The sequence below is a fragment of the Mastacembelus armatus genome, chromosome 23 (genome assembly GCF_900324485.2).
Source record: "Mastacembelus armatus chromosome 23, fMasArm1.2, whole genome shotgun sequence".
Lineage (NCBI taxonomy): Eukaryota > Metazoa > Chordata > Actinopteri > Synbranchiformes > Mastacembelidae > Mastacembelus > Mastacembelus armatus.
The window spans coordinates 15209925-15229599 of record NC_046655.1 but is presented as its reverse complement, the minus strand read 5'-3'; the positions used below and the strand labels follow the sequence as shown (position 1 = coordinate 15229599).

The 19675-nt window shown below is 39.2% G+C and overlaps 1 protein-coding gene and 1 long non-coding RNA gene across 3 annotated transcripts; one reads left to right on the top strand and one right to left on the bottom strand.

The window, feature by feature from the left end:
- Positions 1-54: 54 nt before the first annotated feature.
- On the top strand, positions 55-19574 carry LOC113142411 (uncharacterized). 2 transcript variants are annotated; one of them, XR_003296951.1, is made up of 6 exons: positions 55-110; positions 4872-4922; positions 11546-11668; positions 13539-13753; positions 14224-14367; positions 19518-19574. It is a non-coding gene; the product is annotated as an uncharacterized LOC113142411 (long non-coding RNA). The 2 variants fall into 2 exon arrangements; XR_003296952.1 differs by lacking the exon at positions 55-110 and adding an exon at positions 4662-4757.
- On the bottom strand, positions 9015-13894 carry LOC113142409 (23 kDa integral membrane protein-like). Its single transcript, XM_026327422.2, has 9 exons — positions 13637-13894; positions 12457-12522; positions 11884-12009; positions 11575-11649; positions 10839-10934; positions 10474-10574; positions 9763-9868; positions 9542-9625; positions 9015-9385 (listed from the first exon to the last, which is right to left on the bottom strand). The coding sequence occupies exons 1-9, from the start codon at positions 13694-13696 to the stop codon at positions 9263-9265; spliced, it is 837 nt and encodes a 278-aa protein (XP_026183207.1). The 5' UTR covers positions 13697-13894; the 3' UTR covers positions 9015-9262.
- Positions 19575-19675: the final 101 nt, after the last annotated feature.

Genomic DNA, 19675 nt, shown 5'->3' with positions numbered 1-19675 from the left:
ATTATAGTGTATTTTTATTAGTTCACACCAGAGACGCCAAAGTCGCCGTGTCCTGAACCGTTGGCTGTTACTTTGGGACGTTAGCTGGGTCCTAGCACGAACACACACAGGTAAGCTAACTGTGCTTTGTCTTGTTTGTCCCACAAACATACGGTCACACTTTATCGTTTTCATACAGAGGTGTTGTTCATGTGTGTGTCTGATGTGAAACGCGACTCAGAGTCGCAGAGCAACGTTTGTCGTCGACAGTTTTAGTTAGCAGTGTTAGCACCGGGCTCGTTGGTCAACAACAGGCTAGCCCGTTAGCGGCAGGTTAGCTTGTTAGCGACAGGTTAGCTTGTTAGCATCTATTCTTGTCTGCCCTCACAGCTGTTTGTGGTGTTTTGTGATTCGTAGCCTCGTGGATTTTAGTAACATCTGTGGCACATACACTTTCACCACAGATAGTTCTCTGGACTTGTGTGGGTGTTGTTTTCACACTTATTCTGTATTTACTGGCTTGAAAGTTAGAGTTGTTAACCAAAACTGGAACAGGAAATAACCGTTGCTGCTTATGTGTCACCAAAGAAACACCACAGTTCTGCAGCCTGCACTTTATTTTCACTTCATTTCATGATGAGCTGCTGATTCCTCTCTGGGCTAATGTATGTCACATCTTACAAATCTTTTCTTTTCTTTTTTGTAACAAAGCATTGTTTCCAGTTATAAAAGTGCATTGAAGTTGAAACAAACTTACTAGATTTTCACAGTCTGTGGCTCAGGGAGTGTAAGCTTCCTTTTGTTGTTTGGAATAAGTTGTAAGACTGTGAAATATCCTCTCTCAGCCTGACCTGATAGCCAATGGCTTTGTAGAGTCCTACCTCAGGAGAGTAGTGTCAAGATACCTTCATTATCCTGCGTAGCTTTTTTTTTGTGTGTTATTGAGTCCAAATCCCATCCGGAGACAGGCGGCAACAATGAATGTGGTGTACTCGGAGTGATTTGGGTAAAACCAGAACCTGGTTCAGCTTATTGGTCTGTGCCGTAGACCTCCATTGTTGTCCAAAAACTATTAAAAACACAGCAGGGAGCCACACCGCTGACCTGGCTCACATGGTTCTCACCAACAATGGGAGCCCGTCTGTTTCCAAAAACCAGCTCCAGATGTTGCTGTGAGCGAGAGAAGCTGGTGGAGCAGTAGAAACGGAGCAGAGATCAGTCGACTGTAGAAGTGATGCCTGTTCTCAGGTGCTGGTTTCTAGTTTCAGGATTCACACACTTTGCTGAGTACACCACATTCATTTGTATGTTGTTGAATCCAAAAGGCTTTTTTACTTCTCAGATGATTTGTAGTGACTATTATCTGTTGGGGTTGTAGGTGGTTGCCAAAGAGCAGGAGGAGACTACTGGGTAGTAAGTTCACTCCTGTAGCATTAATCTTTGGTTTATTGGCCCTGGAATAATCTGTCAGTATCCAGAATAAATGCTAATCATGATACAGATCCTGTGTACATGTGCCAAATTGTGCCTTCAGCTCAAGTCATTTAGGTCAGTAGGTTTAACAGACAATGTAAAAATGAAAGTAAGGATGTCCAAAACTAATTCTCACTCCTGGCATTTTTTAATTTTGTTATCAGCTTTGGATCCAGATGTTTGAAATACAGATGAATTACATCTGTCAACAACACAGCATTGTGGGCGAGCAGAATAAGGAAGCTGCAGAGCTGCAGATATTTATTAAAGCATATGACTCATCTGATACTGAGCAGCAGTGTATGATCCATGCAGAGCATTAGTTTTCAGTCAGTGGTGCTCTCTGTTAAAAGATGATGTATTAAACCAGAGTTAATGGCTGAGGTTGAGAAATGGCTGTTCACGAAGCACAAAAGAAAACACTATGGTGTGCTTTCTTTGTGAACAGATATAATCTTCAAATCATATCTATATGACTAATTTTAATGCAGGCCTGCAGGTGTTCATTGTGTAATGGAGGAAAAAAATTATATAAGGTAAATAAGTATTGCATCATGAAACATGGTCAGGACAGCCCAAAGTAGAAGGCACATACTAATCGTTCCTGCTGCTCCGCACAGAAATAACACAGGCTCTTGACTATGAAAGTCTCAGACCCTCCTACACAATCAACAGGCTGATGATGTAAAATCTGGATAAGATATAAGTAACATTAACAAGTACTAGTAATAGATATGATGCAGGGATCTTATAGCTTGTAACCTAAATAAATATTGTTTGTCAAAATCCTCTGAGAGGCTGAGCTCCATGTTTCAGACGCACAGCACAGTAAATAAGGAATGGGTTTATTCAAAGTCCTTATTCTTAGTCTCACTAGCAAAGAGCACTAACAAGCACCAGACCTAACTGAGCCACAGCATAAAGGCCTATACATACTCAGTGAGAAACTGTTCTCTCCAGGGGCAGCCCAGGTTTGAGAGCTCTCGCAGCTTGTTCACGACACATCATCTGGGCAAAACTTTTTTTGTCGTGTGGTTTCCAACAGTTATTGTGTGACTGGTCAGAAATTTTTAGTGGGTGTGTTTTTTTTTCTGCTGAAGGTTATGAGGAAGTGTGAAAATCTTTATAACACATCTTGTAAGGCATATGAAGACACACAAATGGCAAATAATTTGTGGATAGAGGATACGTTGTGTACGGAGGGGCGCATCTGACGTAAAACATGGCGATATCCCATATCTTATTTGCTGTATTGTAGTCTGTCAGATTCCCACAATGCTTAGTGCACGTGACGTAAGCTGCATTGGGAGGCATCTCTTAGGAGTTTGGCAGTTGAGTTTCTCGCGGAGTATGAAATGTCTGACTTGAGAAAACAAACAAATTTCTCGCTTCTCGTGGAGTATGTATCAGGCTTAAACATCTGAGATGTTGTGCTCCACCGGTCTGGAACCAGGCGAGCAGCAGACAGAGATGAAAATTCAACTCTTGGAAAATCAGCTGCTGCTTTGGTTCAGTTAATGAAACCACTTAAAGCTGATAAACTAGCAGAGTCATGGGACTCTTGACTCCACTTACATGGCTATTTGTGGCCAAAATATAGTATCCAAACAAACTGTTTAGAACAGGATCCAGTAAACTCACTTATAAACTACTTTTGTTCATAGCTGCACTATGAGCAAGCAAACAGACAGTAAGTGCTTGAAATGTCTCTTTGTTGTTGTGTCCCTTTGCAACCATTTAGCATTTTGCATTTGTGGTTGTTTTGCATCCACCTCTTCATTGCACCATTTTGCTTTCACTTTCTTTTATGATTCTTTGGGGTCATTTTGCATAAGTTTTTGGTCATTGTTCTCACGCCTTGTGTTCGTTTCTGCGTCTCTTTATAGTCATTTTCCATCTCTGATTCTATTCCATCTCTTTCTGGGGGTGTTGCGTTCACTGTGTTTATTTTTGCATCTATTTTTTGACCATTTTGAACACCCTGTGTTCTCTTTGAGATCATTTTTCATCTTTGTGTTATTTGTCAACCTTGTTGTGGTCGATTTGCATCTGTTTTGGGTCACTATGCATCACTTTTTATTTTATGTTCTCATTTAAAGTCTCCTTATTTTGCATGTCCTTGTGGTCACTTTTTTCCTTGTTGAGCTTTGTGCAGGTTTTTTATTTTTTATATAGGACCTAAAATCTACAGTGTATCTGTGCAGCACAAAAGTTCTTGAAAAGCCAGTTTTGTCTTCATAGATTTTGGGCTGCGCTTTCTTCACTTTTCCTTCAGTGTGTGTTTCTTACGCAGTTTGTGCATGATGCTGCCTGAATGTCAATGTAAAACAAGCGTGTAATCTAATCTGACATGTCTAGACTAGGCGCTGAGGTGAAAGGTGAGATTTGATACAGGGACCCATGCAGGGAGAATTTCCCATCACTCCTTGATTCCCCACCCCATTAAACCAGTCACAGCATTGTTAAGTGGCAGTTACCCAAGACCATTACGCCTGCGGCTGGAAAACAAGATGTTTTCAGAAAACAACCTTTCATTTTAGGGCTGTGACTGCACTTCTTCAAAGATGAAACCTTGTCTGTTAACCACAGAAAGACGACGTTTATTTTGAAAATAAACCCTCAAAACAGTTTGTCCTTCTGCAGAGCGATCACCTGGTTTCTCTGCAAATGATTGTAAACTTTATTTATTCAGTAAGAAATTGTCAATTCTGTCTGTGAAATTAAAGCAAACACCAGTTATGTTAAAACATGTTGAAACAGGTCTCGTACGTACCTGTATGTCAGGTCCATCAATAGGGAAGATTATGTTTTTTATTTTAACTGAAAAGGAAGGTAGTCCAGGGCTTTTTTGGAAAGCACAATACGACCCTTCCGTATTCCTTCCTTCATCTGATTTTAGTCTCTTCGTTCAAATGTCAGATAAGATGAGATTCATGTCTCACGGATCACAGATCACAGCGTTTGCCACAAGCAAAACACTTTGGCTGGAGCAAGTGCTAACTTGTACTTGAGTAAACTACCAATTAAAATACTTCTGCATTTAAAATGCATGTCAAAGTTCATATGTAGTATAATGTTCCTTAAGTATGAAAAGTAAAAGTATTTTTGATGCAGTGACTGATATGTATTATTACAGTTTTGCCTCAGTGTATGACCCAAGTGTTCATGTTTAGCAGCACAAAAAAGCAAGTTTTGTTTTATTGGTGATGAAGAGTTGTAGAGTCCCTGAATCAGCAGGTTTGTCAGTTTGAAAATGCTCCTTCATTTTTCCGACATCTAGCGAGTTATTGGATTTACTCTAAAAGGTCAGAATCCACCCACATGAAGGCAAAATTTTAAAAAGTGCAGGTACTGCATCTTATTAAATGGGATTAAAAACCAAGTAAGTCGTGTTTTTGTTTTGTTGTTTTTTTCCGCAGGAGTCTGTTGCGAGGATTTGGATCTGGCAGGTTGGACTCACCTGGTCACCGGTCAGTTCCCCTTTATCTCCCCTTCCTACCTACCCTTCTGACTTTGCTTGTTTTTAGATTATTTTCTTTTACTTAAAAGGAAAGTCCCGTGATTTTCTGTGTTTTTGTACAAATCAGTTAACTCCCCTTTTCATCCTGCCTCTCTGCCCATGTCTGGCTGTTTCAGACTATTTCACTTAAATTTGCTGCTGTTTCCCAGAATGCAGGTCTAATTGATAGGTCGGTAGAAAGGAAGAAAAATTCAGATGTTGATTATTTTGGCTTGAATAATAAAATATCCACCATGTTTGAGTTTTTATCTGTGGATTGAAAAAGGGGTCCAAATTGTCAGGAGTAGTGAATGGGTTTGACCTTTGTCACAGCAGAAGATCAGAACAAAAACAAACCAAACCAAAACCTCCAAAAATAAAACAATGGAGTGCTTTCATTTTTCACAGGAGTAGGTGAAAGTACTTCCTGTTTAGAGTAGTGTGAGAAACAGACAATGCTCTGGGTTTTCTTTTAAACATGGATCAGATTGTCTCATTTCCAGCTGCTTCTAATGAAGTTTGACCTGGGATCAAAATGCAGCATCACTGTACTTATAGTTAAATTACTAATACCACAACATAAAAACTGCAGTACTGTATTTTCTGGACTATACAAGTCTTTACTCAGCCATTATCTCTTTTATTGTGTAGCTGCTTGTCCTGGTTTGGGGAAAGTTTCCAGGGATATTTTACACAACTGCATGTTTGTGTTAACTGTTTGGGAGAACCCTTTTCTGCCTCTGCGTGACAATGTTCCCATTCCCAAAGCCCAAACAGAAATAGTTAGCTTTTCTCCCAGCAGTGTTGACCAGTAATTGATTACCCAGTAATAGAGGCTGTGATTGCACTGTGCTAATCCTTTATGAACCGTGCCTTATCAGTGTCTGAGCTCTTGATTTTGTTGATTGTTAATTTACCTTGTCGACACCTGCAGGAACCCGACACGGATGAATAGGCGTGTAACGATATACCAGTGCCACGGTTCTGTTCAGTTCATGGTTTTGGAGCCATGGTTCAGTTCGCTGTCGTGGTAGAGTTCATGTCATGGTACCAGGAATTTTAAGGAACACCAGATTAATGTAACATAATAACTTTAACTTTATACATTGGCTTCACTTTTTTCAGCATACCTGAGTAAACTAAAAATAAATAAATAAATCCAAAGTAGACTAGTCAAACATGAATACTGGTTTGTCTACTTTAGGAATGTTCAATTAAGCTTTAGGTTCTTCTTCAGAAAGACCATCATGTCCACATTCTCAGGTGAGAGGCAGCTCTCTGTGCTGGGGACAGATGTTGCTGGGACTCCAAGGTAGCATTTAGCCAACCTGGCTACATGAGGAAACTGGCTCTCTTTGTCCTTCCACCATGCAAGTGGATTTGACTCCACTGGAAGAGTAACACTCAACCTCTTCTTTCACCATTTGAGATGGACACTTGAGTACAGGAGTGCTAGGCTCCACTGGAAATAACTTTCCAAACAGTTCAGAGATTGGTGCTGGAGGATCACGGCTGCTGGATGCCACATCTGACTGCTCCTGTGAGGCCCGAGCCCAACAAGGACAAAGCCACAAAATAGTTTCAAGTTAATATTGCAAAACAGACGTAGTGATGCTCATTTGTGATTATCTAAGTTTCTGTTTAGAGTTAAATGCTGAAATTTAACGAAAAAATATACATATATATTGTATTTGTACTAGTAATGTGCATTGCAGGACTCTTAAAACGTGGGTGTTATGAAGAAATTGCACAAGTATTGAGTCAGATTCTGGGTTTCTTTTCATGAAGTCAGACAAAATGGCAGATTTGACATCTTTAACAACTGTTGGATCTGTGTCACTAACTTTCATAGACTCCAGGATGGTGTGTTTCAGTGGCATTATCATTGAAACTGTTGGCAGCTGTTCTGTGCTCAACAGAGTTGGGACCATGTTCAGTGGTCTAAGAACCTGAATGATGTCCTCAGCTACTTTTCCATCTTCATCAGACAGAGGAACAATGTCCTTTATGTTCCTCTTAACACTCCTGTCTGGAAGTGCTGAGAAAGCAGCAGCCTGTTGTTCAAGGTAGCGCTCAAGCATTTTCATAGCTTGAGTTCCATCTGGTGGAACATCCTGAATCAGCTTGTGTGGAGGCAGTCGGAGCATCTCTTGTTGGTCCTTAAGTTCTGCCGCGACATTTGGTTAACGCCCATTCCCTTCTGTGATGCCAGATTAACTGTGTGTGTAAAACACTGAATATTTGGTGAAAATCCGGCTGCTTCAATTGCATTAACAATATTTTTAGTGTTATCTGTTGTCACAGGAATAGTGGATTTTCCATCTGCTGCAGCTCCCTGTAGTATTTCCCGCAGATCATCACTTGTGTGGCTTTCATAGACAGGATGTGCAATGACCCAGTTGTCCGTAATGTGGTGCACCGTAATCGTAATGAAGGACTGAGCTGCACAGGAGGTCCACCCATCCGTAGTTAAGGCAATGAATTTTGCATCGCTCAGGTCCTCCACCAGTTTCGCTTTTACTTCGCTGTAAAGTTGAGGCAGCACATTCGGACTGAAATGTGGTCGGCTCTGTATTTGGTATCTGGGCTTCAACACACTTAGCGTGAATCCATCGTTCTCAACAATTGAAAACAGGCTCATATCTAGAGCCATGAAAACACCTATTGCCTTGGTAATTGTTTGAGCACGGTCGGCGTTAGCTTGTAGTTTCATTCTGAAGGCAGTGGGAAAACTGTCCTGTGTTGGACTTTTCTTCTGGTTCCGCTGACATCAATGTTGGGGTGACGTCTTCGGAGATGCACTTGCATATTAGAAGAGTTTCCTGTCGTATAAGTAAGTTTTGTGACACAGGTTTGACAGATGGTCTGCGCTTTGTCTATGACACGAATTCCATTAGTGTACTCCACTGGAAAACCAAAATGTTCCCACACAAGAGACTTAAATGTGTCCGCGGGTTCTGCAGTCTCAATATACGCACAGCAGCCATCCTGCGTACAATAACAGCCGAGTGTGATCGCTCACTCCCAAGTCACATGACGTGTAGCAAAACAGTAACGTTAGAGTATAATTATTTCTGTAAAATTTACAACAAAAGCTCGTAATAGTCGTTACTAATACTGATTAATAAAATGTGAGCAAAGAAAAATTTGTTAAAATTACTCAGAGATAAGCGACATCAACCTCGTGAGAGTACCGCGATATGCCCCGAGAGTTCTGCGATGCATATTGTGGGTTGTGTATTGTGATTTTTCAGCTCAATTTATATTGTTACACTCCTACAGTTGAAGTGAGAACTCTAGAAAATAGTGGCCTGTTCCAGCAGCTTAGATTGGTCAGTTTATGATTGCTGAAAAACTAGAAAGTAATCAAAGTGTTTAAATGACTCACTTGTATCTGTTGAAGTTACATAAATCTATGAAACCTGCCTGAGCTAAGACTCTCAGCCAACCAGCTTTGTCACAATTGCAAAACCTCTGGATGAGAAAAGGGGAATTGGTCTGAATTGTGGTTCTGTTGTCCAATTACAACATCCAGAGCTGCAACAGGAAGTCTTATTGCAATGATTCAACATCCTCTATTTATAGACCAATACCTCCCAAACTCATTAAACTCACTCGTTAAGTTTCTGGTCAGGTTTGCTCTAAAGAGACAGTTCCCCTTTAAAGTCCATAGATGGTTTTAATTAAATAAGGCCTGTACTAACCTGCAGCAGAGTTCGGTTACCACATCGCTTCCATCTTCTGGCTGCAAGAAGAAACTGCAGCTAAAGGCCAGAGATATCACTGATCACTGGTTAGGTAACAGGAGGAAACTTTATTTCTAAAGCAGTTTTCAAAACAAAGGCCAAACATTTGAACCATTCCTCCTTCTTTAGGTTCTTGTCCCACAGCTGTCAGCTGAGAGTCTTTAGCTGCAGTGATTTTTTTTCAAAAACAAAAATCACGTAAGTCCCAGCAAACCAAAATTTTTTTTGTGCACGGACAATAAAGGCTTTCTGATTCTGACTTGCAAAAAGCAGATGCAAGAACTGTCTAAGCTTTGACCCATTCCAAGTTTGAAATATCAGCCTAAAACCTGATAACTGATGAATTTGCCTCTACAGCTGGAGTCAGACGCTGCTTCTTAATGTGAGGTTTTGTTGTCAATCTTTAAAAATGATCACAAACAATCAGATGTAACTGAGTACTCAAATATTTTTATATCTAATGTTTGAAATCAGTTTTAGAAGCCCTGATGATGTGATTTTGTTGTTATCCGTCATGCGATTGTCACAGGCAGTATGAAGCAATGTCTCATCTTTGGGTCAGAGGTCAGGTGAAGCTGGGTTGGGGTTCGTATTTCACTCGGCTGTAGTCGTCCACTGTAGTTTCTACTGCAGGCTTCTTCCAGTATTCCTCCAGACCCAATGTCAAACAGAGAGCAATGGCCGCCATCTGTAACGCAAAGGGACTAATCAGAATATTTGTTGTCTGTTGTTTAATCCACATGACTTCTAGAAACTCCTCGTGAAGACTTTTAACACTTCCAGGAGCTCAGAAGGAACTTGTAACCTTCCTTGATTTATAGCTCTAGATGTCTAAATATTTTACCGCAATAGTGGCGAAGGCAGAAATGATTCCAATCCGGAGTTTGATGGGGAAGCTCAGGTAACTCTTCAGGATGGGACCACAGGGCTGCCGTACACATCAAGATGTTAATCAATCAATAATCAATGATAATAAGAACTTTATTTCTGTCACCATGAAAACAAACTTAGTCTTAGAAAAAGGACTACGAAGACATAAGGACAGTAATGAGACCAGGTACTTACCTCGGAGTGAACCCATAATTTGTCTGTAAACTGTCGGGTTGGAGGGTAAAGGTCACTGCTCACCAACACACAGGACCCCTCTGAGCTGGAGTTACCAGGCCAAGAGCTGTGACACAACAACACGACGAAGAACTTAAGACACATTTCTAAACCACAACTGAGACTGGAGTCCTGCTTTAGGGGGGTTGCACTATTTTTGTCACTCAAGAGCTGAAATCTCTGTCAGTATTTGTCCTTCTGTTACGCCCTGTGGTCCCATCCTGAAGAGATACCTGAGCTTCTGATCAAACTCTGGATTGGAATCATTATCTATTAAATCAAAAAGTCGAGCCTTGAATCTCGAGTCTTTAATATCGAGTTTCTGTACGGAAACCTTTTAGGAGCTCACTAACAAATTTCTGCTGTAGCTCAACCGCTTCAAGAAGAAATTTTACTGGAATTCTAGAAACTCTTGGATGCTGAGAGGTTTTTATGGAAATTTGTCCATTTTTGGAGATGTTTCAAACTCTTGCTGGACTCAAAACCTCTAAGAATGCTCAGAAGCTCAAGAGCTTCTCATAAAACTCAAACTCTGAAGTTAAACTCTTCAGAAATTATTTTAGAAGCTCTTTAGAAACATCCCTCAAAAAATCCTAAAACAGAACTGTCTTCTAGAAATCTAAACATTCTTCACACCTCTAAAAAGATCTTTAGGTTTGTCTTACATCTTACCTGGGCTGCAGGTCTGAGGTGGGAATGGGAGGTGAACAGGTACAGGAGACAGGGAGGTGATTGTCCCAGTCCTCAAAACTCCTCAAACCACAACAAGAATCCTGAAAACCAGATTCCACAACCAGAAGATTATGTGCAGTATTATTGAGTAGTCAAATATAAAAATGTTTAATTCAGCAAATATTTTACATTTCCAGTATCTGAAACTGTCCAGTTCGCCCCCTTTAAATATATTGGAGAGCTAAGTGCAGGAGTAATATCAAGAAGTTAAATCATCTTTTCCTCCACTGGACCAACAGTCGTGTTTTTCTGCTTAATCTTTCTGGACTAATTCAGATCCAGTGGGTTGTTGTCCTGTCACTTACTGAGGCCTGCAGTTTGTTCAGTTCACGCTGGATGTTAAGCTCCACTCTGTGGAGGGGAGTCACGTTCAGAAACACCTCGTTCACCGTGCTGTCGAGCTGCAGAACAGAAAACAATGATGGAAGTTACTTCAGAGAAACAATAAACGCAGTTTTAGAACAAACAGAGCAGAAATCATTTTGGCCTGTGATGCTTTATTTTTATTTGGGTTTTTAAATTTGACACAAGTACTTGAGGTTCAGCTCTAAGTTACTGTATTAATAGTATTAAATCCCTTTACTGCTTTAACACAGTTTTAAGATCAGGACCCCACATCACCCCCCCTCACAGATTCAGCAGGTGAGGCCCTGGTTATTTCTGTAGGTCTTGGCAGCCTGTAGAAGGCGTTAGTTACCTGTGACAGTGGATTTTACATTTATATACAGACAGGTGACAAATTAAAGGAAAAACCTGATGCTGGGCTGCAGCAGTGAGGGTTCGATGGCTCTGTTATATTCCAGGGGGCATTTTGCCACCGCAGTCTGGAAAATTAACACTGGGGGGTGACATCTTAGACGGTGTTCTTCACCCCTTCATCAAATCATCAAATGAGGGGAAATATTTTGGAAGAACAGTTCATTTCCTCCAGTAGAGTCAAGGTGAAGTGAAGCTGTTCTGGTACTGATGCACTCTCTCTTGGTTTGGCCTTTCATTTGTCACCCGTCTGTAGGTGGTGGAGTCGCAGACAGGTGGAGTTACCTGAGCCTGGACCTGAACCAGTGGTGAAGCAACAACCATCAGAGCCACAAACTCCACGAAAATCAAAGCAGAAAACTGGAGAAGATAATCACAGGTCAGCTATGTCGTTTGTATGTGTGTGTGTATCTTTCTTTAAATTTTAGTTTCAAATGGTCTTTGTGAGGATATGTTTGGGCCTGAAACCTTCAGAGGCCTGTTTGAGGGTCCAGACCTGGTTTTAGTGTTAGAACCAGATTTTGGTCAGGCTTAGATATTTAGTTGTGATGGTTGAGGTCAAGGGGCCTAGGAATGGATTATGTGTTATCTCACCACCAGGAGAATAGGCTTAAGGTCCAAAGACGCAGCACAGATGCCTAGAACAGACAAAACCACTGTGATTGGACCAAACACCTGCAGCACCAGTAAACCATCGCTACTGGACAACTGGTCAAACAACTGGGAGATAGAGGGGAAAAAACAGAGGCCGGTAAATTCTTTAAAACTTTACCCAGAGTCAGATTTATTTCTCCAAACAGCTTTTAGCAAATGAAAAACAATTCAGAGCATGTGATTGGATGTTTCATGTGGAAATGCACCCTGGGAGTCATAGTCCCTCCACATATTTTAATTCCTTGTCAAAACCTGCTGCTTACATTTCCCACAATGCAACTTGTCTACAGATGATTCAGTTGGCGATTTAGGTGTGTTAAGTTAATAGAAGAAAGATTTTACACTAAAGAGTGGGACCAAAATCATCTGAGAGTATAAAAAAACACTTCACAAACTCAGGCAAGTAGGTTTAGTTTAAAGGGTGTTGTGTATTAGACAGTTGAGTTTGATTTGATATTTATTTTAGATTAAGATAAAAGTGAAAGACGTTTAATGTGGTGGGTAAATACACACCTCAGCAACCGGTATGTTGCCGTCGATGGAGGAGAATCCGACGCCGACCATCACCACGCCAGACACCTGTGAAGGAAATGCAGGAAACGTTAAAGGCAGAGTTGCAGATGAGCGAGGCCCTTTGTTTTCTTTAGGTTTTACAGAGGAGGAAATATTAACCGGCAGCAGCAACATTCTTTCCAAACTGTCCTGCTTCCCCAGAGAGACACTCATCAGACCATCAGCTGCCACAGACGCGTTTGTCTCAGGCGGAGTTTAAACTTTGACAAAAACATTAAAAAAATGCTCATCGTTTCCTCCGGGTTGAACTTTCCAGCCCCTGGTAGCAAAAATCCTCAGTGATCGTATCAGGTTCTGTAGCTGCTGCTTCAGAACAGATATTCTAACATTAAATGTCAAACTCATGCATAAAACAATAGAACATAAAACACAGGTGTCCTGACTATAACAAAGAGGAAAAAGGCTCCTGTTGTTTGGGTTTAACTGGAGCAGATTAACTTTATTACAATCAGCTCATATATCAGCCAACTGATCAGTCAGTTTTTGTCCGTGTTGCAACTTAAGCTCAGTCCAGACGACTGACGAGCTGATAGAAGAAATTCACATGATGCATTTTTAAAAAGAAGAAATATAATAAACAGCAGAGGGTGATGGGATCATCGGTATGGTTGGTATGCAAATGTTTACACAGAAACTCCTGTGTAGATGTCAAACGCAGTACTGTATATAAATATTATAAATAAATACTCTTAACAGGAAATATTTCAAGATATCAGGATGCTGACAGAAAAATACTTTTTAAATCTAAACATCTATAAAATGAAATGAATACCTGGGTAATCTCTACTGCTGATCCACAATAAATACCAAGCCTCGCTTTGTAAAGGAGTTGTGTTGATATGTCAAAGCAGTTTATGAAAACCTTAAACAAACCTCATTACTTTAGTGTATATTAATAAATGTTTGATTATTGATTTATTTGCAGCGATACAGGTGTATTTTTGGCTGCCCCATGCAGATTGTCACAAATCATAAAGTGCAGTAACATGCATTTTGACTTGGTTTTATTTTCTTATCTTTAGTTTCCCTGTGGAAACATCTTTCTCTCTGCTGCTGAAGATCCCAGGTGTTGATCATCATCATCACATCCACCACAACAAGCTCTTATTGGTTAGCTTACCATTAGCAGCACAGTGACACAGATCGCAAGTCCTCGCAAGTAGCTCCTGCAGCGAGCCATGACGCCGTCTGAGTGGAGTTAAAATAGAAACGGAGTAAAGTCCAGAGCCGACCCCATGTGAGTGTATGAGTGTGAGAGAGATGGATGTTGTTTAAAGCTCAAGATTGTTTGGCTGCAGAACGAAGAACATGACCAAGTTTGGAAGATGGAGAGGAGAAGAGGAGGAAACAAGTGGAGAGGAGAAAAGGAAACGAGGAGAGGAGGAAAGGAAACAAGGAGAGGAGGAAACAAGAGGAGAGAAAGATGGAAATGAGGAAAGAAAAAGGAAGGAAATAAATGGAGAGGAAAGGAAACAAGAGGAGTGGAGCAAATAAATGAGAAGGATGAAATGTGAGGAGAGGAGGAAACAAGGAGGTGACAGGAGGAAAGCAAGGTTACACCAGATAAAAGGAGATAAAAGGTGAAGCCAGAAAAACTGGAAGGGATGAAACTGAAAGTGATTATGTAATGATTATGTAAAAAAAGCTCATAAACGTGGGGAAGAGCAATCACTTCAACATAACAACATGGTTATTTCTCCATCGCAGAACCAAAACAAGCTGAAACAGACGCCCAGAGCCTCATCAGAGCAGCACCGACGCCTTCCTCCCAAACAGCTTCCTGCAGGTTTCCCATTTTCCTCCCAGGAGCCCGGAGAACTTGGATCAGACGCCCACATCATCTGTACTACTGTGAGCGATAGCAGCAACTAATCACTGTTTACAACTGTATGTTTTCAATAATCAAACCACAATAGAGGAGGAGGGGAGAGGGGAGGGTAGCTCAGTGCATGATGGGAAGTCCTCAGGTAGTCTAGGCCTACAGCGGCATAACTAAGGGATGGTTCAGAAAAAAGGAAAGTTTAAAGTCCAACCTTTTAAGTTTTAAGTCAAAGAAGGGATTTGGTTAGAAAGATCAATATAAAACTTTGTAATATTTTCTCTATAAAGTATATTTGAAAATAAAGTTAATTTCATATCATCATCTGAGATGTTCCAGCCAGTGGAGTGGAATTCAGTCATTAGGCTCAGCCCTGTGTTGACTTTAGTCTAAAAATAACTGGAGGGGATGGACCGACTGTGTGTGTGTGTGTGTGTGTGTGTGTGTCTGTGTGTGTTTTACATCTAAAGTGTGTGCTGGTTTCCAAGCTGTATGAGGCCACACTGCAATAATGATGATAAACAACAAGAGGCGCTGCAGCTGTGGCAGCCAAGTGGAACATTTTCATCCATCAGCGCCTGTTGTGTGCAGGGGGAACATCTATTAAAGCCGTTACATACCTGCTGTTCTCTTGTTCTGGGAGAGTCTCTGTGATTGATGCAGCACTCAGTATGGTTGTTCTGAAGTGTGTAATTACTATTGGAGGCTCCACAGGGCGCTGTTACGGCACCATGTTTTTTCTGAAATAGACATTTACAGTAAACGCTGAGGATCACCACCGATTCTCTTTAGGGCCTTGCATCAGTCCTTATTTTTGAAATTGCCATAATTGAAATGATACTAAATTCATTTTTTTTTTACAATATACCCATGGATACAAAGTAAACTGGAAAACATGCATAATAATATTTCTAAGATTTTATTTATGCAAATAGCAGGAGTTTTTTTTTTTTTTAAAACACAGGTAATCAGTCATTTTTAAAATGTTCATTGTCCTGTATCAGTTTGATCATTTAGAAATGAAGCAGCTTATTTTTTATCACTATGGATGTGGGTCTGAGCAGTTTTGGCAATGGATTGATTACTGCGTCTAATAGTACAACACATGGTGTACTTTTCGCCTTAGTATAATATGTGGTGAAAGTTTTGCCTCAGTGTATCAGGTACAGAGTCAATGAAGGGAAGCTGGTACAAGAGAAATATGACCTCTCTTATTAGTTTATGTTTTAGTGTAGTATTTGGTTAAAATCCTGCCTTATTATACTATGTGGTAGAAATATGTCTTGGTGTAGTATTTGGTAGAAATATGTCTTGGTGTAGTATTTGGTGAAAATCCTGCCTTATTATACTATGTGGTAGAAATATGTCTTGGTGTAGTATTTGTTGGAAATCCTGCCTTATTATACTATGTGGTAGAAATATGTCTTGGTGTAGTATTTGGTGAAAATCCTGCCTTATTATACTATGTGGTAGAAATATGTGTTGGTGTAGTATTTGGTGAAAATCGTGCCTTATTATAGTATGTGGTAGAAATATGTCTTGGTGTAGTATTTGGTAGAAATATGTCTTGGTGTAGTATTTGGTGAAAATCCTGCCTTATTATACTATGTGGTAGAAATATGTCTTGGTGTAGTATTTGGTGGAAATCCTGCCTTATTATACTATGTGGTAGAAATATGTCTTGGTGTAGTATTTGGTGAAAATCCTGCCTTATTATACTATGTGGTAGAAATATGTCTTGGTGTAGTATTTGGTGAAAATCCTGCCTTATTATACTATGTGGTAGAAATATGTGTTGGTGTAGTATTTGGTGAAAATCCTGCCTTATTATACTATGTGGTAGAAATATGTCTTGGTGTAGTATTTGGTAGAAATATGTCTTGGTGTAGTATTTGGTGAAAATCCTGCCTTATTATACTATGTGGTAGAAATATGTGTTGGTGTAGTATTTGGTGAAAATCCTGCCTTATTATACTATGTGGTAGAAATATGTCTTGGTGTAGTATTTGGTGAAAATCCTGCCTTATTATACTATGTGGTAGAAATATGTCTTGGTGTAGTATTTGGTGAAAATCCTGCCTTATTATAGTATGTGGTAGAAATATGTGTTGGTGTAGTATTTGGTGAAAATCCTGCCTTATTATACTATGTGGTAGAAATATGTGTTGGTGTAGTATTTGGTGAAAATCCTGCCTTATTATACTATGTGGTAGAAATATGTCTTGGTGTAGTATTTGGTGAAAATCCTGCCTTATTATACTATGTGGTAGAAATATGTCTTGGTGTAGTATTTGGTGAAAATCCTGCCTTATTATAGTATGTGGTAGAAATATGTCTTGGTGTACTATTTGGTGGAAATCCTGCCTTATTATACTATGTGGTAGAAATATGTCTTGGTGTAGTATTTGGTGAAAATCCTGCCTTATTATACTATGTGGTAGAAATATGTGTTGGTGTAGTATTTGGTGAAAATCCTGCCTTATTATAGTATGTGGTAGAAATATGTCTTGGTGTAGTATTTGGTAGAAATATGTCTTGGTGTAGTATTTGGTGAAAATCCTGCCTTATTATAGTATGTGGTAGAAATATGTCTTGGTGTAGTATTTGGTGAAAATCCTGCCTTATTATACTATGTGGTAGAAATATGTCTTGGTGTACTATTTGGTGGAAATCCTGCCTTATTATACTATGTGGTAGAAATATGTCTTGGTGTAGTATTTGGTGAAAATCCTGCCTTATTATAGTATGTGGTAGAAATATGTCTTGGTGTAGTATTTGGTGAAAATCCTGCTTTATTATACTATGTGGTAGAAATATGTCTTGGTGTAGTATTTGGTGAAAATCCTGCCTTATTATACTATGTGGTAGAAATATGTGTTGGTGTAGTATTTGGTAGAAATATGTCTTGGTGTAGTATTTGGTGAAAATCCTGCCTTATTATACTATGTGGTAGAAATATGTCTTGGTGTAGTATTTGGTGGAAATCCTGCCTTATTATAGTATGTGGTAGAAATATGTCTTGGTGTAGTATTTGGTGAAAATCCTGCCTTATTATAGTATGTGGTAGAAATATGTGTTGGTGTAGTATTTGGTGGAAATCCTGCCTTATTATATTATGTGGTAGAAATATGTCTTGGTGTAGTATTTGGTGAAAATCCTGCCTTATTATACTATGTGGTAGAAATATGTCTTGGTGTAGTATTTGGTGAAAATCCTGCCTTATTATAGTATGTGGTAGAAATATGTCTTGGTGTAGTATTTGGTGAAAATCCTGCCTTATTATACTATGTGGTAGAAATATGTGTTGGTGTAGTATTTGGTGGAAATCCTGCCTTATTATACTATGTGGTAGAAATATGTCTTGGTGTAGTATTTGGTGAAAATCCTGCCTTATTATACTATGTGGTAGAAATATGTCTTGGTGTAGTATTTGGTGAAAATCCTGCCTTATTATAGTATGTGGTAGAAATATGTCTTGGTGTAGTATTTGGTAGAAATATGTCTTGGTGTAGTATTTGGTGAAAATCCTGCCTTATTATAGTATGTGGTAGAAATATGTCTTGGTGTAGTATGTGGTAGAAATATGTCTTGGTGTAGTATTTGGTGAAAATCCTGCCTTATTATACTATGTGGTAGAAATATGTGTTGGTGTAGTATTTGGTGAAAATCCTGCCTTATTATACTATGTGGTAGAAATATGTCTTTGTGTAGTATTTGGTAGAAATATGTCTTGGTGTAGTATTTGGTGAAAATCCTGCCTTATTATAGTATGTGGTAGAAATATGTCTTGGTGTAGTATTTGGTGAAAATCCTGCCTTATTATACTATGTGGTAGAAATATGTCTTGGTGTAGTATTTGGTGGAAATCCTGCCTTATTATACTATGTGGTAGAAATATGTCTTGGTGTAGTATTTGGTGAAAATCCTGCCTTATTATACTATGTGGTAGAAATATGTCTTGGTGTAGTATTTGGTGAAAATCCTGCCTTATTATACTATGTGGTAGAAATATGTCTTGGTGTAGTATTTGGTGAAAATCCTGCCTTATTATACTATGTGGTAGAAATATGTCTTGGTGTAGTATTTGGTAGAAATATGTCTTGGTGTAGTATTTGGTAGAAATATGTCTTGGTGTAGTATTTGGTGAAAATCCTGCCTTATTATACTATGTGGTAGAAATATGTGTTGGTGTAGTATTTGGTGAAAATCCTGCCTTATTATACTATGTGGTAGAAATATGTCTTGGTGTAGTATTTGGTGGAAATCCTGCCTTATTATACTATGTGGTAGAAATATGTGTTGGTGTAGTATTTGGTGAAAATCCTGCCTTATTATAGTATGTGGTAGAAATATGTCTTGGTGTAGTATTTGGTGAAAATCCTGCCTTATTATACTATGTGGTAGAAATATGTGTTGGTGTAGTATTTGGTGGAAATCCTGCCTTATTATACTATGTGGTAGAAATATGTCTTGGTGTAGTATTTGGTGAAAATCCTGCCTTATTATAGTATGTGGTAGAAATATGTCTTGGTGTAGTATTTGGTGGAAATCCTGCCTTATTATACTATGTGGTAGAAATATGTCTTGGTGTAGTATTTGGTGAAAATCCTGCCTTATTATACTATGTGGTAGAAATATGTCTTGGTGTAGTATTTGGTGGAAATCCTGCCTTATTATACTATGTGGTAGAAATATGTCTTGGTGTAGTATTTGGTGAAAATCCTGCCTTATTATACTATGTGGTAGAAATATGTCTTGGTGTAGTATTTGGTGAAAATCCTGCCTTATTATAGTATGTGGTAGAAATATGTCTTGGTGTAGTATTTGGTGGAAATCCTGCCTTATTATACTATGTGGTAGAAATATGTCTTGGTGTAGTATTTGGTGAAAATCCTGCCTTATTATACTATGTGGTAGAAATATGTGTTGGTGTAGTATTTGGTAGAAATATGTCTTGGTGTAGTATTTGGTGAAAATCCTGCCTTATTATACTATGTGGTAGAAATATGTCTTGGTGTAGTATTTGGTGAAAATCCTGCCTTATTATAGTATGTGGTAGAAATATGTCTTGGTGTAGTATTTGGTGAATACATTATTCACACAGTGAACTGCACAGTCGATGCTTGTAAAGCTTCATCTTGTCAACAATTATATGACGTCCTGTTGTTGTTGGTCCATCCAGATCAGATCGTGGTCCAGGGACTCTCAGGAGGACCAGGGGAGACGAGCGGGTCCACAGAAAACATCTAAAGGTATTTATTTTAATTCTTCTATTTGATCTGGTCAAACTCTGCTTGTCTGAAAGACGAATTGTTTAGTTCCATGATTATGATTAATAAG

Excerpts from the sequence above, each read along its gene's own strand:
- LOC113142409 (XM_026327422.2), bottom strand. The coding sequence starts at position 13,696 with ATGGCTCGCTGCAGGAGCTACTTGCGAGGACTTGCGATCTGTGTCACT. Across the intron at positions 11,650-11,883 it reads TTAAGCCTATTCTCCTGGTG|TTTTCTGCTTTGATTTTCGT; the intron begins GTGAGATAACAC and ends TATCTTCTCCAG. Across the intron at positions 9,386-9,541 it reads CTGCCTTCGCCACTATTGCG|ATGGCGGCCATTGCTCTCTG; the intron begins GTAAAATATTTA and ends TTTGCGTTACAG.